The sequence below is a fragment of the Halictus rubicundus genome, chromosome 3 (genome assembly GCF_050948215.1).
Source record: "Halictus rubicundus isolate RS-2024b chromosome 3, iyHalRubi1_principal, whole genome shotgun sequence".
Lineage (NCBI taxonomy): Eukaryota > Metazoa > Arthropoda > Insecta > Hymenoptera > Halictidae > Halictus > Halictus rubicundus.
In genome coordinates, this window is record NC_135151.1 from 5,446,717 (window position 1) to 5,473,754 (window position 27,038).

The 27,038-nt window shown below is 40.9% G+C and overlaps 1 protein-coding gene and 1 long non-coding RNA gene across 2 annotated transcripts in view; both read left to right on the plus strand.

Annotated features, from left to right (window-relative positions):
• The window catches only part of LOC143352483 (uncharacterized), a 98,952-nt gene extending 91,189 nt beyond the window's left edge, over positions 1-7,763 (plus strand). Inside the window, exon 2 of the long non-coding RNA XR_013081938.1 lies at positions 7,144-7,763. This is a non-coding gene — a long non-coding RNA (uncharacterized LOC143352483). The remainder of the gene's footprint in view (positions 1-7,143) is intronic.
• The window catches only part of LOC143352474 (uncharacterized), a 465,026-nt gene that overhangs the window by 93,064 nt on the left and 344,924 nt on the right, over positions 1-27,038 (plus strand). The window contains exon 2 of the mRNA XM_076784988.1: positions 7,924-8,197. Within this exon, the coding sequence (XP_076641103.1) occupies positions 8,065-8,197 (133 nt within the window). The 5' untranslated portion in view covers positions 7,924-8,064. The remainder of the gene's footprint in view (positions 1-7,923; positions 8,198-27,038) is intronic.

The following is a 27,038-nucleotide window of genomic DNA, read 5'->3' on the forward strand; positions in this document are numbered from 1 at the left end:
GTACAATGTGATAGTCGAAGTTGGGTAGACCCCATTCAAAATATCTTCTATTATAAATAAGAACATTGAAGGGAAAGGAACTCGTCTGAGGAACTCACGTCCTTTAGTAAAGGTCGGCTCGGTTTAGAAATCCCTTTTGTCAAACGTTTTATCTTTCGTGCAGATCCACGGCGGCACGTGATACGAATAAAACGAACGCGGAAGATGTTGAACCTCTGCAATTCAAAAATCCCGCTAAATTGGACCTTCGTCTCTCCTACGTCCGTATCAAATGTCTGCATTGGCCATTTTTCTTATTATTCCGAGACAGGCTTCCACGTGGAACATACGTCTTTCATTTTGTCCGCTCGAATTTTGAGATTTCTTTCGTTGTCCGGCGAAAAAGTGGAACACTTCGACCGAAATACATTTTTTCTTATTGGATTCACCTGTCATAAATCTTCAGAGTATTCATCGTACTGTTTACTATTTCCAGTACTAATACTAGTATTATTATTAATTAACTGTGGATTCTATGCATCTAAAAATTACAATAAAAAAATTAAAACAATTAAAATCCGTCGATATGTTACTTCGAACCTTCTAAAATGATTAAAAAAAGAAATTCCCAAGTGGTTTCTAATTCTTGCAATCGATGCAATTTTTATTTTGCGCAAAAATCCACAGTTTAATTATAAATATTACGATCTGGTTTTTCCGTAATTCACAACAATTTCACGAATTTCATGAACGCTTACTGCAAGTAGAAGTATCAGGCAATGGTCAGACACGGAGCCTCGCTCGTACGTCTCTGGGGGATTTTTAAACTTGGTTCCATAATAATTCCATAAACGGAATGTAATATTACAAGCCTTAACAATCAAGATATTGACGTACGATTAATCGAACGTTGAAACGTATCGTCATCGTCAGCGTTAGGCGATCGAGACGGTGGCGGTGTATCTGCCAAGACATCTGCGATGTACAATTAATCGATATTCCGGCTAATTGATGTTTGACACGTTTAATAATTACAACGGTCCGTCGCCCGTCTGATGGCCGAGAGTAATTTGCAGGACAGCTATGGCTGCTAATTGAATGGAATGTAACGTAGTTAACTCTTACCTATACATCGAGTGAGACAGAAATACCATTCTGCATTAAGAAAAGTATTAGACTTCAAATACTATACACATGCATGTATGTATGTTTATACATTCAGTCATAGTCGTAGCACTTATCTTTTCAATGTTATAAATTTAAGAAATACGAGGATCATATACAGTCCCTCGTAATAATATTCGGTCACTTATAAAAGGACGATAAAATTGTTAATATTGGACCATACGATCTTTTCGAGAAGTTATAACAATTTACGACATGATGTGAAAAAGAAATTTTTAAAAAATTGCAGAGAAAATAGTAAGTGTTATTTTTTCAAATTTGTATGGGGGCCTATAGCCTTTTTAGAAGTGTCCGAATATTATTGCGAGGGACTGTATGGTTGAATAAAAATTCAACGATTTACTAAACACGCGCGTCATTTTCAATGTCTCCCGAGATATATTGTGCACACAACACCAAAGACACAGCACAAATCCTGCTTCAATAGGAAGTATCGATTACCCACATAGGCTCGGCACGTTCAATGCTGTCCTTTTTCGCATAGTTCCGGCAGCGATATTTTACTCTCGACGTTTGGAAACCCGACCAAAACTGTTATCGATACTTCGCTTTCAGTATGACTTCCTCCATGGGTTTCGTCAATTGGTAGGCACAATATCTCGAAACCCATTAAATATAATATTAAGTACAAATTCAACACGTTGGACACCGCCTCAGTGACCATAACGATTAAACATAATTAATTCTGATATTAATTACTAGACTACGAGTTTTCTGCATTTGTAGCGAAAATATGTATCTCAAATACGGAACTGTGTAAACATTAGGAGAATTCAACGCTATTGTTATTAAAACAGATTGTCGTTTCGCTTCCATCTCTTACAATTGACTGAGACCATATTTATTTTGCATAAAAAGACAGTGACATTCAGTGTGACACTTAACCCAGACATTTTTCGCAAGGTTCACTTTCGTAACGTTAAATAATACATTTTTCTACTTGTTCTCTTCGAAGAGGAGAACATAACAAATTGTATTTCTATCTGATAAACCCTATTGTGCCGAGGACTGCGTCAGCAAAATTAGTTTCTCGGCGATTGTTTCCATCAACCAAGCACAATATTCTTTTCCACAAATTCGCATCGAGAAAAAGGACCTCATCGCCTTATTCTTCGGCACCGAATGGCTACCGAGAAGCGAACGGTGTACGAATAACGCGGATTGGTCTGCGCGTGGTACCCGGAACGCAATCACGGGAACAGGGGGAAAAAACCGAGAACGCCAACGAAATTTAAACAGTTGAACGCGGAACCGAGTTAATTATCTTTGCTGCTGGAGAAACGTTGTTTACCACTTTTCCGCTCATCCTCGCGTTGTTCGCACAAACTCTCGGCTCCTCCTCTCGCGAAACTCCTCGGTCTCCTTTCTCTCCTCGACATAAACGAAAGACGTTCGACAACGTCGGAACGGATTTTCCTTTTACTGTCGCCGAGCACGCGGCGATACTCTGTTACGCGCGGCCCTGAAAGATCACGTCATTCGTAGATTGCGGATTCATGCTTTTATGACAATTTAAGAGCCAAGACTCCGTAGATTCGCGATAAGGTAGAGTGGCCACGTTACCGACAAAAATAGGCGAAAAATGGTTTTACGTGCCTCAACTATTCCTCCTTATACAGGGTGGGTCGCCACATTTTGCCATCTAGATTTACGTCAATAGCAAACAATGTTTCAGATGATGTTGAATGGTTTTGAGAGGGACACATTCTGATGGTACATTTTTTTTTGTAGGTGGACTGTCATCAGCTGATGCTCCTTCATATTGTTTACAAAAAAGTGTTAATCTATTTGTGTAAAAGAATCATTAGTTTAGGAGATATTTCAATTGTAATGTCTCTACGGAAAAGGTTCAATGTGGCGACCATTTGCATCAGAACACTTTCTGAATCAAGAAGTTAATGACTTACTAACATTGCGTAGTGTATCCGATGTTATTTTGTTACACTCATTGATGATACGATCCCTCATATTGGCCATTGTAGTCGGAGACTGAGCGTACACTTTATTTTTTAAGTAGCCCCACAAGAAAAAGTCGAGGGGCGTTAGATCTGGTGATCTTGCCGGAAAATGAATGGGGCCACCACGCCCTATCCAACGATTTGGGAACATTCGATTTAACGTATCCCTTGCTATTCTTAAATAATGAGCAGGGCACCATCCCTCTGTGGTTCAACCATCCTGTTGAATCCACATTTTTTTGTTGTGTATGCAATGGTAAATCATCTAAAAATGTCTATAGAGCATTTGATAAAAAACGTGCATATTTTGGTCCGGTTAGTGATCCTTCGATAAAGTATGGACCAATAAGTCTAAATTTCACAATAAGTACGAGAGCAAGAATTGTCAACACAGAAAATGTAAATATTTACAATGATAATTCTTGCTCTCCTACTACATTATCACATTGAATTCATAATGTTGACCAGAAAGTCGAGATTTCCTAACAAATTAGAATTAAAATATTTTTTTACACAAATAGATTAATACTTTTTTGTAAACAATATGAAGGAGCATCAGCTGATGCAATAAAAAATATATGATTCCATTTAAAAAAACATTAATGACCTTCATATGTCCTTTAAACGTCCACCTACAAAAAAAATGTACCATCAGAATGTGCCCCTCTCAAAACCATTCAACTTCATCTGAAACATTGTTTGCTATGCGTAATAATAAAGACGTAAATCTAGATGGCAAAATGTGGCGACCCACCCCTGTATGAGAATATTTTTCGCTCGGAAAGGGATCATTCGAAAGAGGAAGGTTCCCAGTTTTTTAACAAAGTGGACACGACATCAGCAGGTGATGAATTAAGAACGCTACTTAAGAGCCAAGACTCCGTAGATTCGCGATAAGGTGGAGTGGCCACGTTACCGACAGAAATAGGCGAAAAATGGTTTTACGCGCCTCAACTTTTCTTTCTTTCTTCATCTGTCTTGCAATTGCACGCGGATAATGTAAAATACAGGTCGTTCTGCGACCCGATGCCTGTGGCTTCAAAATTGCAACATATGCACGTGTCTGCATCAGAGACTCAACAAGATCCCGGACCATCTCGTCATGTGTAAAGCTGCGACGTAACAGTACAATCTTGATCAGCGAGATAGAGGAGACAGAGTGAGCGGCGGAGAGGGGGAAACGGGGAGGGGAGGGGAGGGGAGGCAAGCGAGAGACACCGAGCAAGCGGAAAAGAAGACGGCGAGGGTCAACATCGAGCGAATAGCGTCGGAAGATTTTTATTCTGCGAACGAGAGGCTGGCAGAGGAGTGCCTTTGTGCAGGTGACGGTCTCATAACCACAGATTCCGCCGGCTTTATCGGGACTTTCTTTTTCTAACGGCGCATTACTCCTATCAAACGGAAGTGGCCATAATTGCGTGGCACAATTAAGGTCAGTCCGCAGTCCGGGGGCAGCAGCCGGCGGCATCCTCTTTACTTTTCCCTCGCTTCCGCCCCGGTTGGCGCATTCCGTCGGTCTCGGTTAGCGTGTCCAATCAGCACCTGGATTAAGTTAACTGCATCGGCGCCTTTTCTGGTCCCCGCTCGTCGAGAAAAAGAGACAGAGAGAGAGAGAGAGAGAGAGAGGGAGAGGGAGAAAGAAAGAGAGGAAGAGAGGAAAGTTAAAGAAAGGAATCTTCTTCCTATAAAGAGACACTTGGCCAGACCGTGGAGAACGGATCCCGGGCTCCAATAGACGCGGCGACCTGTAATTGGACGATTGGATCCGAAACGGGTACGGTCGACTGACCTATAGAATAACCCGGCAAGGGGTTAATGGAACCCGAGACGACGAAACGCGTTGAACGGATATCGAGATTGCTCGTGCATGGTGTGCCCCGGGGGTTCGATCGCCGGCTGGAACGTCGTTAATAAACAAAATCCTCGAAGCAACAATGAGATCTCGGTGAAGGTAGACACGTTCTTAGAGAGCAATCGTATCAATCATCCGACGCTGACGGACGAAAGGATCACGGGCTCCTTTAATAGGAAGCTGAAAGAGGCATCGTCGGGGATGATGCACGACTCGCGACGCGACACAGAGCTCGATCACGTCTAAGTAGATAGGGAAGCGAATGGCCAGACAGGACGATAAGTGGAGAAAGGGAGCCGGGGCGCGAAGGAAGCGATCAGCGGAGAATGTTGTACGAGTTCCTCGTAGGAGCTGTCTCGAGCAGCGATGCCTTTCATAACTGCCGACCGTATTGCAGGCGGCTCGGCTCGAATGCAGAGAGATAACAAGTAAATAACAGGATGGGCTGGGAGGGTGGGGAAGGGTGGACTGCGCTTCGGCTTGTCACATTATGAACCGCTAAGATACTACCCGCCTCTCTATCTCGTAATGACCGTACCCTCGCCTCAGACAACATCGGGGTCACCATGTTGCTGCCGCCGAGGAAGAATCGCTGAAGCGATGCTTACGCGTCCCTGCTACCGATGCAGATACGCTAACGAGACATCGGCGACATTTTCCAAGGAACCAAAGCATGAACAACTCTCCGTGACGTGCTTCCTAGAAAAGAATGCTCTCCGCGGGCTCTATGCGCATGCTTTTGTTTTATTATTCCACTACGCGGAATGCCGGGGCAGCCATGGTTCGACCGAGAATGGGGTGGTTCATTATGGAGAAATTAGTTCGAGTTGTACAGTATGTTATCGTTAATTGATAATGCTGGGACACATGGTAAAACCTAGAAAGATAATACTGTTGTTAGAATGAAAACTTTTTCGTAAGGACGAGGCTGGATGTTGGTTTTGTATACAGGGTGTTCGACTACAGGTGGGAGAAAATTTAAGGGGTGGTTCTCCAAGACAATATAAAACGAAAATGAAGAATAGAAGAATTGCGATTTCGGGTTCGTTTTTTAGTTATCATCAATTAAAAATTCGCCTGAAATGCGGCAACCCCGTCGACAGAGGTGTACGTTGCTTACGTCATAATGGCGCGCGACAGTTACGCATCGAAAGGGGTCCTCGCTCGCACCCAATGGTTAGGCTTTGACGTCACACACTATAGCCACCGGACGGATTACACGCCGAAGTCTTGACAGATGACTTCTTGCGAGGCACCTTTGTTGGCCGGGTAGCCGCATTTTAGGCGGTTTTTTAATTGTTAGTAACTAAAAAATGGAGCGAAAATTACAATTTTCTTACTCTTCATTTTCGTCTTATATTGTCATGGAGAACCACCTCTAAAATTGTCTCCCACCTGTGTTCGAACACCTATTTGAACCTTCGCAAGGCTTTCGATCATTTCATGGCAGCCGTGGCTAGATTTACTCATTCTACTCTGAATCAATATAGTAACTATAGCAGACGTAATAAATAAATATAATCTTGAAATTTAATATCGGGTTGTATCATACATTATGTAAACAAATTGTAAAGAAGCCATTTGCAGTGAGGAATTATATACATATAAATATATGTATAATATAATTCTGTACCGTATCGATAAATAAAAAGAAATACTAAACATGTTTGTATTACAACCCAATATCTTCTAATAATATGTTCCCATCAAAATCGAAATTATTGTCTCTCTAAGAATATGAAAATTTCAATTTGATTGGGAATCGACATGGAATTAATCTTTCTATTGTGTTACAAAATTAACTACCGATCTGTATGCAAACTAAATCTCAATTTCTTCTTTTAAGAAGTCTAGGAAGTCGGGCACAATATAGAAATGAATGGCAATATCATTATCTCAAAAATCGAATAAGTCGAATATGAATATATTTTACTAAAAGTCTCAAATCCATCTAAAATACTTACAATTTTGTATTCTATCTGTCCATTTTTCCATTCATTCGTCCCTCAATATCCATCCCAATTGCACCAAGTGTTTCTAAACAAGAAAGCTATTGGTTTCTCACTCTTGTTCTATAGACAACGCATTGTGCGCCGAAATCGGACTATACTTTGTCTCCGTGCAACTAAAGGATCTCACCTAACGTAACGGTTCGCTGTTTTGTTGCAGACAGATCCAGGAACACCCAGAGATAGTCTGCCGGATTCGCCGTGGGAGCAAAAGAAAGAGGCAGGGAGCCAGCGGAAGTGCTCTCGAAGGAGAGCCGTGGCAAAAGGGTTGAACGAGGAGGGTCGACGAAAAATCTCGTCGGATCGCAGCGCGCTCGTCCCCGCCGATCTGTGAAAGGAGGACGAAAAATCGTTTCCCGTTGGGTTGTCGGATCTAGAGCGACGTTTTATCACTCACGGTTCCTCCCGGCGAAATTAAGGGAACGTAAGACGCGGAACGAAGAAATCAAGTCTGGCGTGAGGACGAAGGGGGACGAAGAATAATGGATCGCCGCGTATCACCGCGATACAACGTGCCTATGGAAAAAAAGAATCGGGGCTCGGGCTAATTCGAAAGTTTCAAATTCGTTTGAAAAGTTTGATCGCCGGGAATAGCCGATAATACCGCGGACGATTCAACTCCGTTCGCTGAAACGAACGAGACGAATAGAACCGGATGCTCGTTCGCGGGTCATTAACCCTTTCGGTGTCTGTCGCGGCCGCGAACGAAATTATCGCGCGGCGGGGTTGCTTCTTGCGGCGTTAATTACTTATAAACGATCGATCTGCGTGTCGCGTTCAAAGGACTTGTTCCTCTGGATGCTGCCCGCGAAACTTTAGCCAACCAATTCGGGAGGGAAGAGTGGGACGCGAGTGGCTCGGTAGTTGATTGGATTGTTCGAGGAAGAATTTATTGGCACGGTCGAGTAGAGTCTTGTACATTTTTCTTCGATCACGATAGGATATTGGCGGTAATTACGAATCCGGGAAGGGAATACGAAGGAGCTGAAGGTCGTGGCAAAGAGAGAGAGAGAGAAAGAGAGAGGAGAAAGGACCACGGTGAAGATGATATTAAGGCAGAGGACTGATTGAAACGAGGGAAATGGCGGTTGTAGGGGTTGTTAGTGAAATGAGTGCGACAAGGTTCTGTGTGTGGTTCGGCGTTGTTCTCTTCGTGGCTGCGACATTTGTTCAATCGCAAGTCACATGGACACCAATCTACTTAGGCGAGCACAGTGAGTATACCTTCATTGCATTTATTATTTACTTGTAGAATAGTTATTCAACACCTTGGCCGAATTCGGTTAACGGCTAAACTTCGCCTTGACAAACCAGAAATTTTTAATTTTTTACTATATAATCCTGTACATCTCGACGAGAAAATCCCAAAAATTGAAGTTTTAAGGCGAGGAATTCACTGGTTCAGAAGTTAGGCGTTTTTCTGCATCTCAAACAGACTTAATTTAAACCAATTTTGAAACAATTTTAAAATAGTTATCGTGTTCTAAAAGGTGTGTGTTTTTTATGAGAAGTTGATTTGTTTCCTCGGTGTTTTCAATATATCGGAGAACGAATTTGTAATCGTTATGCAGTTAAACAAGAATAAAATGAAAACTACGTGCATGAAAATAAAGGAAAGAAATCGATAAACTTTTTAAAGGTCGTTCGTTTTATTGCAGTTTGTATATTAAACGTAGCAGCAGCATTGTAAAAAACGTAAATAATTGACGCTGTACGCATAACGCAAACAGAACGGCAAAGGATTTTATATTCCGACAAATGTTACATGGAATTGAATACATGAAATATTCATCTGAAACACTCACACGTATATTTTTCAGATGTTACATATTCACTCAGAAATGTTCACAGTGTAAAATAGATGAAATTACTCGAGAAACTTGCGAGGCAACAGATTTTAAAGCTTCCATCTCTCCAGGTTTCGGTTTGTGGCATATAGTCTGTAAACCGTGTTGTGGTTTATACTAACCTATTGTGTAAATCTGGTGGAGACGTAAAACCGGAGACCTTCAACAAATTCGAAACGCGGCGAGCTTAATTAAAGTGAAACATGTTTTGCATCCGACCGTGTAACATTCCACGAAAGTTATTTTACTGCCACGGCATTTTTAGTACCGTATTTCGAACGCGCGAAATTAGGAGCCTGCAATGTTACTTTAAATTTTAAGTTGTGTAAATTTCTGTCGCTCTGGTCGTACTCCAAAAAAATTCACGAATTTCCGGCAAAAACGAGACATTTATTTATAACTTGTATTTACCGTTTTAAATATGCATCCAATATTATGACTCTAATAACGAAATCGTCTTATAAAAATGGCTTTTCATTTGACTTTTTGTGATTGATCAGTCGTTCCCAATACAGGGTGTTCCAGAAAATTTAAGGGGTGGTTGTCCGAGACGATGTAAGACGAAAATGAAAAATAAAAAAATTGCAACTTCGACTTCAATTTTTAGTTATTATCAGTTAAAAATACGCCTGATATGCGGCAACCCGATCAACATGTAAGGAGGCTGTAGTTCTTTTTTCATAAGCATATACTATTAATTATATATAATTCTTTGTGGCTATTAATTGCGGCAAATATTTTTCGAAGATAGATCAAAATAGTACCCAAACAGTTTAAAGTTCAACGTGTAATTTTGCAAACCGCATTCTTTCTTACACAATTTCTCCGTTAACTTTTCTGAAAATCGTCGCTATATCAAGGTAGTTCTACGTTGGATCGATAATTTTTTGTCGTCGAAGTCAGGGATCTTGTTCAGTATTGAGCGTATTATATTATGCAGGGTTTAAGTTACCATTTTTCTGGTCGCCAGTTTCTGTATAAAATAGGAGCCTTTCAAGAAGAAACATGCTTGTGTGTAGACTGCGGATTTCGTGTATTTACGATAAAACCGAGTAGGCAAAATACCAAATGGTAAGATAATTAACAGAATCTAAAAAGCATTGAAGGTGGACCTTTCTGTTTGATTTCAATCTCGGGCTTAAAATTTTAATTTCGCATAAAGATTCTCAGTCTGAAAAATGATTCGTCTCGTTGATTTTCTTTTCATTTTTATCGTGAAAATGTAGTCTACTGCAATAACGTTTTCAATCGAAATAAACTTGAAATATTGAAGGCTTTCTTCGCAGGTGTCGGTGGTTAATCAATTGGAAAAACGCACGACCATATTCATGAAAAGTCTAAGCGCGAACCGAGTCTGATCGCAGTACAAAGGCATCGAAATTAACGTCGCAGCGGACCTAGCGTATGTTTTAATATTTGTGCCGGGACACGTGGATTCTCGCTAAGTAATTAAAAACATTTCACGGGAACTGTGCGTGCCAAGGTCGATACCGACACCGGGAGCGTCTTCCTTGCAACGCGCACAGCTCTGCTACCGCTTAGAAACTCTTCGACCTCTTTCTCTTATGCGCGCAACGGAGATGCGTTTCTCCCGCGAATTATTAGAACGACTCTCCATTTCTCCGGGGTACTCTTGTTACCCACCGTTAATTAGAGTACAGTCTGCTACTGACGACAACCAACTGCAAAGGAGAGTCTTCAGCAGCACGCGCCCACCCTCCTTCCTACACACCAGCACTTCGTCGCCTGTCCTGACTTCCAACCCTCTGCCACCCCCGCCACGAACGCCCTCGCCAGTGATCCGCACTCCGACGCTATGTTTGTGGCTTAAATTATTCCGGTGTGTCTCCACGCGACCCGCGAGTACCCTTCAAAGGGGTCTGCGCAGTTATAGAGACGGCAGGACAATTTATGTCCCCCAATGGTCATCTTTGAAGCGTCGCTCAGGATCGTTGCCAAGTTTTGAGGACCCGGCGATCACGCTCCTATTGCGTTCGCCTAATTGTTCCGTTCAGCTTTCTTCTTCCACCGTATCCTTTTTAGCGTCTAGCTTTTACTCGAAAAAGGTGTTTGAACACTGAATTTGCCATTCTCGAGAAATTGTCTGAAGACACTTTTTGTCCCGAATAAGTTACGGATTGAAACGTCTGTAGAAACGTTGAAAAATTTTTCTCGTATGACCGAAACCACCGTAGATTTAAAAATTGAAGCTTCCCCTTTACGACGAGTGCTGAAAATTTGACGTAGGATTTTTTCTAGTTGATTTATTAACATTGAATGAAAGGTGTACCGCCAACCACATTGAATAGAAAATGTCAAATTTTCGTCTAGCTTTTATTCGAAAAAGGTGTTTGAACACTGAATTTGCCATTCTCGAGAAATTGTCTGAAGACACTTTTTGTCCCGAATAAGTTACGGATTGAAACGTCTGTAGAAACGTTGAAAAATTTTTCTCGTGTGACCGAAACCACCGTAGATTTAAAAATTGAAGCTTCCCCTTTACGACGAGTGCTGAAAATTTGACGTAGGATTTTTTCTAGTTGATTTATTAACATTGAATGAAAGGTGTACCGCCAACCACATTGAATAGAAAATGTCAAATTTTCGAGTGAATTAATGCGAAAAAGTGTGTTCTACACTTCCGACGTAAGTATGTTTGCATGGAAACAAGCTATCTTCATTTCTGTTGCTTGTTCAGCGAACGCGCTGCATGCAAATCAAAGAAATCACGTTTTATCGTACAACCAGCATGCACGTCAAGCCGGTAGAACAAGAAACTTTCTGTTTGAAGATCTCGGTGCGGAAATTGTTAGGCGATAGTTCGAAGCCAAAGTTCGCAACTCAATGTTCGTTTCTGCGGCCGTATCTAGCAGTTGGTAGTCCGCGGCGGTAATCTTAGACGTATTCGATGGAAATTGAGTTAGCTCGCGCACGTTTCGAATGGATTTCGAGGGTAGCGAAGAGGTGCATACCTTTTCAGGTAGCAGGCTCATGATTGCCTATCGATCCGATCAACGTGAATCGAATGACCATCGATACTCGGCGCGTTTAAATGGCGAAATCTACGGTCCCACGAGCGCGATAACTCGATCCGCGCGTGATACATTGTTATTGACCGGAAACTGCCTCGCCTTTATAAAGCCCGTAATGGAAAAGAATCGCTGCCATCGTCTTCCGTCGCTAATAAATGCGTTGATTTAGGGGATTCCGAGACTTCTCACGTTCTCGCCGGAGCACATTCTTCTACGTCGACGAGTAATCGAGCCAGACTCTCCAGTTCTCATATAGATCTCCGGCCCCGGTCTAATTTCACATAGCTCTCCGTAATACGGTAAAATTAGATCGGCGCTGCCGGTGAAACGACCGAGGATACAATTATCCAATTATGACGAAAGTGCTCGATAATCGACAGCGGAGCGCATTATAAACGTCAAAACGATAAATCAGCCAAACAATTACTGACTCGCGTGGTTTATTCGATGCTCCATTAAATGCGCCCAAGTGACACGATTAACAGACCTAAATGCGGAAACGTTCGATTTATCAGTGCTCATAACGTCCATATCAAAACGATCGGTTATCTCGAAAATGTACGCTGGCTATGTTACTCGTTACCCACACAGATTTCACCTATGAAACCTATGCGATGCGACGAATGCTAAATATTTCAATCTGCTTCTTCAACCCTTTGAGAAAGATTGCTACAGATCCTTCTTTCGATTCCAGTAATAAAAGCTCCGATGCATGATGTAATATTCTGGGGAAAATATTTTTAATATCTCAACAAATTCTCGCCCATGAAGACGATTAATAATGTAACTACCTTTGCAAACATCTGTCGAGGAATTTACCATATTTACCGAGATGTAATAGCCAAGTCACAAAGGTGCATGAAATACATCTATTTTATAGAAACAAAGGGTGCAGCCGCGTAAGGAGGTCAAAAGTGCTCCAAAACCAAATTGAATTTGCAATAGGCCGTTCGATAGCTTATCCAAAGAACATACTTTGTGCCAATTTTCAACTCTATATGTCGACATGGGGGGTAGCAATGGGGTGATAAAGAATATCAGGCTTTTCCGTAATTTCTCTTATCCTATTTAATTGAAAATTCTGAAAAAAATCACACATATTTTATACATTAGAATGTACCTCCTTGAATTTTTTCAGAATTTTCAGCTGTGAAAAAGAACTTGTAAAAGTATAAACTTGGAATCTCATCACTTCTATACGAAATCGGTATTTCAAAATGTTTGTTATTTCTTAAAATTCGATTTCGAAGCTAAAAATTCTGAAAAAATTCATACATATGCATTCTAATAGCTAAAATATGCCTGATTTTTTTCGGAATTTTCAATCTAAGAGGACAAGAGAAATTACGGAAAAGCCTGATTTTCTTTGTCACCCCATTACTACCCCCCATGTCGACATATCGGGTTGAAAATTGGCAGAAAGTACTTTCCTTGGATAAGCTATCGAATTCCATTTTCATTCGCTTAGTATGCCTCTGATAAGTTGAAAATTGTTACGTCTTTGTTCATAACATTTCTTAGAAACGAGTACTACGCACAGTGCAGACATTTACAGGTACACCATATAGATATCACATGGAAACGCAAAGAAACGTAGGGTGTCCTATCTTTTTGCCCCTGGCTGTATAACTGCGATTAAATAGCAGCCACTTATAGTGTCACGTCCGGTGGTTCGATCGCTCATGAATAAGACAAATAAAACTTCAAATAAAAATTATGCCACGCGAGGAGAGAAGAATAAATAAGATTAAGATAAGCCTTAAGATTCTAGGAAGTAAGACGGTGTCATGTCCGGTGATTCGACCGCTTAAGAATCAAACGAATAAAACTTGAGACAAAGAATTATTATGAACTATTGTTGAAACCCAATAATGTCACGCAAGGAGAAGGAAATAAATAGGATTAGGATAGGCGTTAAAATTTCTAGAAAATTAGATAGCGAACAAAACAATTCCAATTATCCTCCTGCGAGAGACGCAGCAAAGATCGATGTCACCCCGAAAAATAAACAGAAAGTGTGTCTAGTTGCACCAAGTTCCAAGAAGGCACACTAATCCCATGGTAAGAATGACGCGCATTAGATAAAAGATCAAATCAATATCCTATTGAAACAAAGGACTGTCCATCCTATAAAAGGGAACCAACATAACAGAGATGATTCATTATCAATCAAAAGGTGTAACCATCATCATAGAGTGCTTTCTCAATAAAGTTCACAAAAGGATTCTGGGACAGTTAGTGAAGGTTTTAACAAAGTTCAGTGAGTGCGATAATTGGAATTGGCGGAACCTGCAACCTGCGACCTGCGACCTGCAGCAACCGCGATTAGCGGTATTTCCGATCTGCGGCAACTGCAATTTGCGGAACCTGCGACTTGTGGACTTGCGGTGTCCACTTAGCGAAGCGAACCCAACAACTCGGTAAATTAACATTATTATTATTGAACGAAATATTTGTAAGCTATCTAGTTTATGCGTTAACTACACATAATCTCTATTTGTCAAATCATGTTTAAAACTTCTGATTCAGCACCTAATTTTGAATAAATCAATAATTTTGTTTGTTTTGGAAAATAAGAATACAAGTTATTTAAACAATCCTCAATTTCCCGAACCGTAGCCGGTGAATGCAGGTAGGTTCAAAACTGCGTCCTATCTCATAAAAATCATAATCCGTCCTACCTGGGACGTAACAATAGTCAACGATTTTCGTAATTGATCAATGAAAAATCAAGGATATTGACGACAACCGAAGGTGTTTGCGTTGCAACCTAATACTTTTCCGACGAAGCCGGAATCCGGTGAAACTTCGCCAATCAGATGTATTGTGGATACGCGTCAACCAGAAGCGTCGCCGAAGGGTCGGGGATTGATCGCATCAATTAACGGCGGCGTGTCGTGCTGGAAAGTTCACAAACGAGTAGAATTAATGCCGCATCGAGTTTGTACCGGGTACGGTCAAGTGAGTGGCTGCTAGGTGGCAGGGGGTGATTTGCAGCGGCGCCCATGAATCTCGGATTTCCCGTCGACTTGCAACGCGCCCGTTCCGCTAATAACTATCGAAGTTTCGTGAACGAACGAACGAACGGAACGAAGCGCGAACAAATAGTCGCGCGCGACACGTGTCGTTGACAAATCGGAAAGCTGTGTCAGCATGTTTTAATCAGGCGCCGGTGATTCGGGTCGAATCTGACGGCCGGATTCGTTCCCGGCGGGGCTCACGTCTTCGACGAACGATCACGTCATCTTCCCAGACGAAGCCCACCTCGCTAATGAAATTCCTGTCCACGTTTTTCATGCTTGTTATCGACAGAAATCTGATTGCAGTCGCGAGCAAGCCCCTTCCGCCTATAAATCTGTCCCCGTGACGGTTCCTAATCGCACGAGCGTTTATTATATTTGATGGTTGGAAATGTACTCGGTGTATGTAATAACTCGATCGTGATCGATGATACAGAAGTTCGTTTAAGAAGTTGTATCATTCTGTAATGCGACTTTTCGCGAAAGACTTGTTTATCCCCGGAAAAGGTTGCAAATACAAATGTCTCTAAAAATTCGAAGATTCGAAGATCGAAGCTCCCTCTTTACAACGACTCTTTAACATTTAATAAACGATTTTTTTTTTACTGTTTTATGGAACAAAAATGACGAACAAGTTTGAAGCCATCACCGCGATCGATTTGGGAGTTCGCAGAACGCTGTAACATTATTGTGCGAGTTCCCACTCGACGAAGGAAAATAAAAAAATTTTTCAAAACGTACCGTTGCGACCTGCAAATAAAATTCAGCCCTCAATCTCGCCCATTGGAGCAGACCACCGAATCCACCGATTCCGCTCGTTCTGAATCGGGCCAGTTAGTTCGCGGTAGATTTCCGAGGAGCTTGACTGTTCGGTCGCAATTGCGTTCACTCCGTCGTTGCGGAAAGTTTCTCTTACCGAATGAAGGTCGGCCGTAAAGAAAAAAGAAGAAGAAGAAAAAAAAGAAAGTTACTGGAGAGCCGCTCGTAAAGCCGCAACAAGAGTCAGCCGAGACGAATGAGAGCCGAATGTTGCGGCCATTTCGGGCTGCTCGTAAGTTCTTACGGACCTGAACGGCCCTCTTTCGTCACGCCTCTACCCATGCCCTTCGGGCTAAGTGGTCTTCGCCCACCTAACCTCCCCCATTTTTCGTCTTTTCCCACGAGAAGGCGATCCTTTCGATCCCCGAGGCGTTGAAAACGCTCTTCGTGGTCCGTACTTCGATCCTCGTACGAGTCTTTATGACCCTTTACCAGCGAGATGGTTCGAGGGTGTGTCACCGGACGAATTAATAACAAATTACTTTGTTACATCCTCTGGAAACGTTTGATACATTTCAGTCACCCATAAGCCTAATCGGTTAACCACCTTTCCAGTTTTCTTACATTTTACGACCCACTTCGTTGATGCTTAACCCCTCGCACTATCATTTATACATTATGGTTACAGTGATTAGAACTTCTTTGTCGTTCATAATTTTTTACACAGAAAAGAAATGTATTTTTCAGTGGTATACTACACGCATAAATCAGTCGAGAAAAGAGAAATGAAGTTTGTAAAATCAGCGAATACGCGTACTGTTAGTTAGGAATCGGCTGATGCGTCTGATCATGACTGACCAATTCTACTTCTTGTCTATATTAAAGCACGCGATCTTTAAACTCGTTTTTCTAGAAAATGAAGGGGTACAGAAATAAATTGTATTCTTTCTTTTCGACTCACTTCGACTTAAATAAAAAGCGAATACTATATTTTTCGGTTGATGTTTCGTTATTGAAGAAACGAGGTTGAAAGTTCGATGGATTCGCGTGTCCTAGCATTCACGAAAAGTAGAATTGGTTAGTCATGAACAGACGCACCAGTCGATTCCTACTCAATAACACGCGTAATCGTCGAGTTTTCCAACTCGATTTTCTCTAAAACGGAGCGTCAATCAATTACCAAATATTTTACTAATTCGTGTTATCAATCGTTATAAACAAATTGCTGTCAGAGGGACGTATTCAAATGTATTTAATTAATCGATGTTAATGCAAATCCTGGAATCGAAACACTTTAAACCGTGGACGTTTAATATTGTTAACACATTACCAACCAGCAGTCATTTAACAGTTTCTAAAAATCTACGATTTACACTTGAAGAGTTTTTAATCAATTTCTCATTAACGAGGATTATAACTTAAATGAGTATTTTTACGTTTTATGATAGCATGATCATTTAAAATCCTATTTAAACGACCCCCAGTAGGTAAAGAATAAATAATATATAAAATTATAATATTTAACGCAAACTGAGATTTATGTATACTTTATTGTTGATTAAATATTATCAGGAAGGAAAGGTTCGTACGCATCAACTGAAAAATTCTTAATACTATAAAACATATATGCTCCAGAAATATTTATCTCAGTTATTTCCTTCATTTATCGTGAAATTATTCGAGTGCGGTGTTTGTTAAAATATTCGAAAGAGGGAAATGTGAAGCCTTCGGTGTTCGAAGAATCGATACTCCAATTATATTGACGTTTTGATACACGTATAGCTCTCACAGTTGAGGCACTCGGAGTCCTTGTGGAAATGTTACCACGTCGTTTCTCTAACAATGCCGGCACCGTTTTTTGTCACAATTTGGCTGATCAATTAAAATCTTTGGTCGGTGGCTATTGATTTCAAACATGAACAGGGCGCGCTGTAGAAGTGAGGTACTACACGACGTACAATAGTATCAATGTGTCGATCGATCGTACGACGAAGGGGCGAGACTGAAACATCAGCGAAAAAGCAAAGTTCCGATGAATTTTACATGCAAGTCCTGCAACTTTGCAGGCCTCAAATGTTAAACACTGCATAATATCACATCGCGAAAACTGTAAATCTCTCGTCTAGTTTAATCGACGTTTTTGTTCGATTTTAGTATCCAGTTGTGTGACATTCACGATTTTCTGTTTTATTGTAACTAGACTGGCCATCTTTATGCAAAATACTATTTTTCTGCAGTAATTTCAAAGAATTACGGCAGAATAATTTATTTCTTCTTTTCTTCAATAACTTGAATATTTTGGTACAAAAAAGGCTAAACTTTACGTGAGGAAACCAGAAATTTTTAACGTTTCTAAATGTAATGCAGTAGATTTTGGCGAGAAAATGTCAAAAATCCAAGTTTTATTATTAGGAATTCACTGGATCAAAAGTTATGCGTGTTCAAAGTTGAGCGATTTTCAGCGTTTTTGATAGGTCTTGTGTTGACACCTGGTGGCTCCGTTCGTTAGACCTGTTACCTGTCAAAGACGTTTAAAATCACTCAGCTTTAAACACGTATAAATTCGAAACCAGTCAATTCCTAACATTAAAATTTTGATTTTCGGCATTTCCTTGTAAAAATCTACAGGATAACATTTAAAAAAGTAAAGATGTTCTGGTTTCCTGAAGCAAAGTTTAATAAAAAAAAATGTTTTCTCAAAGTTGTTTCATCTTTCTTGGTAATTATATTGAAAAAGAAACAAGTTAAAAGAGTTGAAAACGGTTCAAGGTGACAAAAGTAGTACAAAGAAGAAAAAAAAAGAACAACTTTGTACAAAGTAAAAAACATAGAGTATCGATACAAACAAAATCGACAAACTTCAAATATCAAACGTTCCAGGAAATGAATCCAGAAACGGTTCCCGCGCAGCCATAAATAACGGAGTCTTAGATGTTCCCGTTACAGTGTACCGTCCTGCATTTCATAATTAAAGTTGTTAGACATTCATGCCCTCCTGCATTTATTTTTTACTGCAGCAGAGTTATGAAGTTCGTAACGACGTGGCGGCGAACTGTCGTTCCCTGGTCGTACGGTCGCGCGACTCCCTGAATCCGAACGCCGAGCTGCAAAACACTATTTACTCGGAAAATAATTTCAAACTGCAAACGGAATTTGTCGTAATTCCGTGATTCCCGAGGAGATGCGCGCGCTAGGCGCGAAACTACGTGCAGGAAGTTTAGGGGTGTGAAAGCGCTTAGCTCGGACTGGCAAACACGTTGGGCTCTGTTTGCTTTTTCGAAGAAAGAGAGCGTAGCCTACGTGGAAACCGGGAAACCATGTCCCACCGTGTTCCCCCGTGGATGTTTGTACATGAAAGAATCCAATATTGATGATAACTTTGCCGCCATAGGCAATTCCAGCCCAGCTAGCCTTGCGTCAGTAATGAAACGTGCTCGCAAACTCGAAGGGAAGCCACGTAGCACCTGTTTTCGGGAAAGTTTGCACGTAGAACACAAAGCGAGGAATAAGGAAATGTATTTCTCATCTCTGGCAGCTTTCTAAACAGCTCATCCTGGACAGTTTGATATGCTCGCGTGAAAACTCATGTTTACCTAAAAGTAATTCGATCGGTCGACGAGAAATATTGCTGTCAATGTTTCTTAATTTTTATCAATTTTCGAAATTGGAATTGTCTTTTCAGCAAACGAATAACGTACTTAACGCACTACTTATCGACGATTATTTAATGATATTTAACGCATTTGCGCGTTAGGGATAAACTCGAGCGACCGTCAGTATGTACAATTTTATTCCGATATAAGATAATGCTTTTTATTTCGAAATAAGAAAATCGCTGTCCCGTGTTCATGCTTTCAGATAGAGTTACTGTTCTGTGTGACAATACTTGGCCATTCGTATTTGCAGCAAACAAGTTAATTGTGTGGTATTACCTACATTCTATGAACCATACTATTCTCTATCAAATCGTATCAAGATAATCTGAAAAACAGATGGTATTATCCTATTCATAACGTGGATTAGCGATAACGGAAGTGAAATTCACTGCTAATGGACAGACATGCGCCCCGAATGTTGCTCGATTACAGGCCATGAAACACAATTTCGTTAACCATTTAATAGAAACGGAAATCTAATTGAACTAAATTCTGTTCTATATTACTTCAGCACTATATGAAGTGTAACATTGTAATATGGCTAAATATTTCGAGAAAAGCCGTGTACTGTGGATTACTTCAACGAAAACACCATAATATCTGTTTGTCAATTGTACTGTTTTGAAGGACTCATCTGATGCAAGAGAAATTTCATTCTCTGTTCAATTTTGTTAGGTCAACTTCTTTAAAACAAAAATTCAATTTTTTATGCATTAAAAGTAACTATTGAATTAATTTTTAGCAAGGACTTGTCTATTGGTTTATGAAGATATTTGATTTATATCATCTTATACTTGTGGTGAAATGTTTATTTTTTACATACTTTATACAGTACAATTCCTTGTGGAGTATGAAAATTGGTCACCTCTTTAAACAAATTTAATATTTACTATTATGATTTTATTTCTATAATATTATGTAACACTATGATCATTCGATGCTACTGAGCTACGGTGTGTGCCAATGACCTATAAAGACTAAAATTGCTATATGCAAATGAGCTCTCTAACCTGGATGTAAAAATTTGCATCGAAATTAAAATGTCGCCTAAACTACTCAGTTTTGGACAGGAATAACTAAACACTTTTGCCAGGTAATATCCAGTTACATTTATAAATGCATATAACTTAAAGAAAACGAAATTGGTCTCAAAATCATGTTAAAAAATAGCTCTTCAAGAAAAAAGGTATCCATACTTGCATACACCTCTTAAAACAAATAGGAATATAAGATCATGAGGAATATAACAGCATGAGATTTTTGATATTGATCATCGGTAACGAAAAAATATTCCGATCGTCGACAATGGTTACTGATAACCAACAAAAATTTCGGTCGTGCCGATAATAATTACTGGTAACAAAAAAAAATTCCTGTCGTCGATAATTGTTACTGGAAACAAAAAAAAAATTCTGGTCGTTTTTAATAATTTTGCTAACCGAACTAAATGTTAGTCATTTATAATAGTTAGTCATAACGAGACTGCGGATTTGATGCATTTATAACAGAAGTGCGCAGGTGAAATATAAAACAGTGCACGGGCTGAAAGAATTTAAGAACAATTGATGCAAACAATTTTTATTTTCCACACAAAATCCGCAGTCTATTCGCCACCAAAAGTTAATTAAATGTATTAACTCTTATACAACAATTTAAAAATTTTGTGTTACAACAATCATGATGTCGAATAAATTTTCCAAAATGTCCTTTTATTCCAAAGATTTAGTTTTTTACTTTCGACTGACCGTAGATATTGGTATTCGGACGTCGAATGTTGGCAATTCGCACTGATTCCGGTCACCGCAGTCTGCATACTTTCCGGCAGTTCGGATCGGCCGATCCGATTACGCGAATGAACTCTTACACTTTCTTCGAGTGTTCGCGCACAGCGTTCCCGGCAAACAGAGGTCGACGCGCGGTACAAATTTCAAGCATAGTGAACCAGGAATCGGTTTGTTTGCTTCCATTTCGAAAATCCGCTTCCATCGCGGAAACTTTTTCCCCGGTCCGGCGGCATAATCCTCGGAAAGTTCAGCTGGGGGGAGTGTGTTCGCGAAAGAAAAGGAAGAATGTTCGATGGAACGTTGCGGTGGCGGGAGCTTTGGCCCGCTGATTTCGCGCTTCGAAGTAACTTCGCGCGTCGAAACCACCAGCGAGAACAAAGCGGACAAACCTGAAAAGCCACCTGCGCTCGGCCCTGGTGTTCAGGTGCGCGGCAGTTTCATAGTCCCGGGACCCGGGCCAGGCTCGCCAGCCCAGACCAGCACCGTGAAGCGAACTGTAATCCTGTTTTCTAAATGTAACCCAACTTCGGTGAACATGTGTATGTCCGACCGCAAGCACTGTTCGACAATTTGTCTCCACAGCCAGCGGTTCGCTACATTCTCTCACCCACTATCTCTCTTCCTCTCTCTATCTCTCTCTCTCTCTCTCTCTATCTCTCTGTCTCTTTGTCTATCTATCTTTGGACCCTCTCCTTTATTCCCGGTGGCGAAGCAACTGACTAGACGCCGCGATTCCTTCGATTCCCTATACTAATTCGTTCGAGTAATTCCGGATAGGGCGGCCTTGCTGGTGAAATCACTCGGTCTCGTGTACGCTATGAACGAATTAATAATTTATGCTCTTTACTGCAGCATACTGAACATTGCTTGACAATCTAATTCAGGAATTTGATGATTTTTTATGTTAGGGTGTTGCATACGAAATGTCCGATTTTTAACAGTAACGCATAGCAAGCACAAATTTTTTCTAAATAAACTTGTTGATCAAAGTATGCAACAAATTCTGTCGATAAATTACAAATTTCTTAACCGTAGTACTGTAGAAATGAAATTCTATGAAATCGATTAAACTTCACTTTGGCAACCCAGAAATTTTTAACTTTTTGTTATAAAATCCTGTACATCTCGACGAGAAAATGTCAAAAATGGAAGTTTTAAGGCGAGGAATTCGCTGGTTCAGAAGTTATGCGTGTTTAAAGTCGAGCGATTTTAACACGAATTTCCGTTCACGCTACAAGTAACTGCAAGATTACGTATAAACAGAAGTCACTTCTCCGAGTCGACCGGCGCGTCGCCTAAACGAGAAGGCTATAGTGTCTGTCCTCGTGGACCGACGTGCCTGAACGGAAAATTTGATGTCGGTCCCCTGGGACCGACGTAATGCTTAGCGTGTTAAGCGTTTTTGACAGGTTGGGGCGCCGCCATGTTGGTTTGTGCTCGGTATTGCGCGTCGTTTGATGAGCGGAACTGCTGGCCGGCAGCACATGCACGCGCTAATGTCGATAACGTATTGTACATTTGTAAGCGTCGACAGGCCGGCCCTCTCCGCCCCTCCAATGACCTAATCCCAACCAACTTGGATTATACCTTCTCTTTGAGATCCCGTATATGATTCTCTATATTCTAATTACTGTACGACGACACCTTGTCCTAGAACAAAGTGTGATCGCCCAACTTTAAACACGCATAACTTTTGAACCAGTGAATTCCTAAGCTTAAAATTTCGATTTTTGATATTTTCTCGTGCAGATGCATAAAATTATATAATAAAAAGTTAAAAATTTCTGGGTTGGCAAGGTGAAGTTAAGCCGAATGCACGACAAATTGATTTACAGTTGCATTCTAAAATTGGACATATGCTACAACCTAACGCATCAAATTCTTTAATCTGAAACTACTTCGAATAGCAAAGTTTATAAAATGAATTAAACTACACATTTCAATATATTGCGAGATTTTAGACGTCACATATGTGTTCGCTGCGAACGTGTTATTGCTGTAATATTCTCGAGCCAAGTGTGCTGGAAGCAACGACGGAGTTTCTGCATGCGCGGACGAAAAAATCAGCTGCACTTTTTCTAAGCAACGACTCTAGAAATACCATAAATTTTCGACCGTGTAGAGTCCCGACGCGTCAATTGCCGTTGAGGACAATATGACTTGGACATTTTCCAGACATTGTTCGTTGACAATTGCTAGCCGTGCCATAAATCTGAATAAAGGAGGCCAGACGTAAAATTTATGACTTCATCAAAGACGGCATTGTAGAATCTCGACCGTAAGCCGTAAATCCGAGCGTGTGGCCTCGACATTAATCTTCTGCAAAGCAACAATTAATTCTCCGCTCCAAAAAGGAAAAAAGGAAAACGATCAATCCAGAGTTTCTAGATTATAAAAATTACCCCTTCAATGAGAACATTACATTTTTTACTTAAAATTCTGAGAATTTTAAATGATCTTGTAAAAGAGCAACTCTCAGCCCTCAACCTGACCAATTTGCATTTAATTTATTTTGTACCTTGTCTAACAATAAATAACAGCTGAACCTGTTATGTTCTCAAAGAGAAATTTGAAACGTTTGGTACAGCTTTAGAAAGTCGCTATAAACTTTAGGGGCTCACTATAAACAATAAGTCATTGTAAAAAGATTATATTTTTGAAATATTAGAACAAGTTTCTCTGTCTCTCTCTATATATGTATATGTCATTATCAAAAAATCACATTTCAGGGGGAACGCAAAATTTTCTATGAAAAAGCAACACACACCTATGGAAAAGTGTTTGTACGCGGGGATTAGGTTTGACGCAATTTCGGTATTCCGGAAGACAGAGAACGACGATTAGGTAAACGCGGGGAACGGATCGCGTAAATAGTTGATTGGCTAACACCGGGGGACGATTAAGGACGATTTATTATAAGGCGTAAAGCTCTTGGCACCGCAGGACAAGACAAATTATACTACACGTATAATTGCTCGCGTTATCTGGAAGGTATTATCGCGGGATAGCAATTAACATCGGCGAACAAATTAGCGAAGTCGGCCGGAGCGGCCAAACGAATAAACTTAATTGAATAATGTAATTTCTTCGCGGGGCGATTTGTTAATTATAACGGGCCGGCAGCAACGACGCCCGACACCGACACCGACGCCGACGCCGACGCCGACGCCGACGCCGACGCCTACGCCGACACCACACCGTGGCGCAGTTATTGCTCCTGAGGCGTTTCAGAGGCCGGATATTATATTTCGGAGATAATTTCGCCGCTATTGGGGGTTGAATGATAACGAAATTACAATGATTACCATATGGTAATGTGATTCACTGAAGGACTGGCGCCAGTCACCTGGCAAATTACTGCGTCCTCTAATCCACATTCTATACTCGAACTATCCACGGAACAGCCTCTACATACATATGCATGTACATACGCATTATCGTCCTTTCTATAGGGCCGGCTTCTCAGGCGCTCGCAAAATATTTCGGAAACCAGTGGTTCCATTTCCTGCGCTTGGCACTGAAGCTACCGATCATTAAATGCGTCTCATATACACGGTATATATTAGAGGTACCCATAAGTAATCAATTATTTGAAAAGAATTTGTTTTGCCTTTAGTTCTGCACAGATAGTTGAAGAGGAAACACGTATTCTTTTACAGTTTCCGGTAAAGCATCCTGTTTTCAAAATATTCTAAAACGTATATTTTTTTTACAACCCTGCAATAAAATGGCGGCGTCCGTACCTTCCGAGGATCATATTCGTCATTGCATACCTTTTCATTTTCATGCGGGATTGAATGCAACGGTAACAACAAAGAAAATTTGCGATGTTTATGGAGATGTATTGAAGGTCAACAAGTGTCAACGTAGGTTCAGAAGGTTTGCTGTTGGTGATTATGATCTCTCTGACAGGCCTCGAAGTGGACGACCAGTTGAATTTGATAATGACACCCTAAAATCTCTTGGGGGAGCTGATCCAAAATTAAGTATACAAGAATTATCGAAAAGCCTTGGGCCCACGTGGTCAATTATACAAACGCACCTACACGAAATGGGAAAGGCATATAGGCAAGGAATATGGGTACCGCATCAATTATCTGAGACCAACGAGAATATTCGTCGATCAATTTGCACTTCATTGCTATCCAGATTTTGTAGAGATCCATTTCTTAGCAGAATCGTTACCGAAGATGAAAAATGGATTCTTTATGATAACATAAAGCGTTCCAAGTAGTGGCTTACTGCAAATCAAACCGCATTATCAACCCCTAAACCTAGCTTATCACTTAGAAAAGTGTTACTGTGTATTTGGTGGGACTGTCGTGGCATAATTCACTTTGAGTTGTTGAAACCTGGAGAAACAGTTACTGCTGAGTTGTATTGTCAGCAATTACAACGGCTGTATTCAGAACTATTGAATAAGAGGGCATCTTTAGTCCACAGAAAAGGTGTAATACTGAAAATTGACAATGCCCGGCCCCATGCAGCGAAACTCACTCAGGAAAAAATCAAAGAATTGCAATGGGAAGTTTTACCGCAACCCCCGTACTCACCGGATATTGCTCCCTCTGACTATCATCTTTTCAAATCATTGGAGCATTATTTAAGAAATAAAACATTCACATCTGTAGAAGGTTTAAAGAGACACCTTGCTTTTTTTACTTTTGCTTCACGAACCCTGGATTTCTATAAGAGGGGGATTGAAAATTTGCAGGAAAGATGGCAAACTGTCCTTGATAATGATGGAGATTATATAATAAATTAACAGGATTGAGAATATATTAATACAACCAGTGGGTATATTAATAAAAACCGTTCACTTTTCCCAAAGTGCCTTTGTCATCAATACAACGTTGGGACTTCTAGAGATCTGCTTTCGGAATCGCTTTGGGTACCTCGTCACTTTCAATTGTTATTTACATTGGACTCGACACCTCGTGATTATTTCCTATTTCCAAAACTAAAAACCCCGACCGACTGATTGCTTGAGCTGGTCCAGCAATTCCAGTGCTAAGAGGCTAAGTGAATAATGTTCGGGTTTTCATTCACGGGCAGCACAATGTTGAATTATGGGGATTTTTCGACTAGTTGTTCGACTTCGTTCGGCATCGGGGCAAACTATTAGCCTCGATTGTTTCACTGGCGGCTCCTAATTGCTGTAGCGTTCATGCATCGGGGATGTTGCGGCGCATAAAGGGATACGTGTACGTGGGAGAGAAGAGGATTGAGAGCGGCACGCACATTCATAGCATCACCAAGTGGCAGGATGCAGTTCCGGAGATTTCGAACAATATCGCGCCGCTGGGTGTCGGACTAGGGCTGTTGCTGGCCGAAACTTGCTCGGGAGTGGTAACTCCGGTGAGCTTTCCTGCGAAGCGGAGAATCACGGAAAGGGTCAACGAAGACCCGAAGGGAAAAGCGGCGAATGGACTCACCCTCTCTGTCTCTCTCTCTCTTTTTGGATGACGAGACCGGCCAGGTACGAGTCAATTGTATCGCCCTTGCCAATTCCACGAGCCGGTGACTAATTGTTCTTGCCGAGCCGGTGCCCGCTGACGGATGACGACCGATGGCGAGTCGAAATTCTCCGCTTCGACTACGCCCGCTAACCGGCTTTGCCGTTTTTCCCTCCTCTTTCGCGGTGAAATTGCTTTCCCTCGCAAGGCCCTGCCACCGGTGCAGGACAAAATAATAAGACTTTTTGTTCCCCTTTTGTTTCAATATCAACCAGTATTTTGCTTATCGTTTCCACAGTGAGCACGTAACATTTTACCACGGGTTTTCGTTATCATATTATCAATGGGTGAAAATTCCTACCTCGATCGGTCGATAAAGTAGATCTCTACAAAAGTCCTTTTTACATAATTCTGAAACTCGTTATTCTATTACTTTCATCGTAATGTAGAATCTGGAATTCTTCGCGAAACATGCTGCAGAATGCAAATTGGACCCAGGAG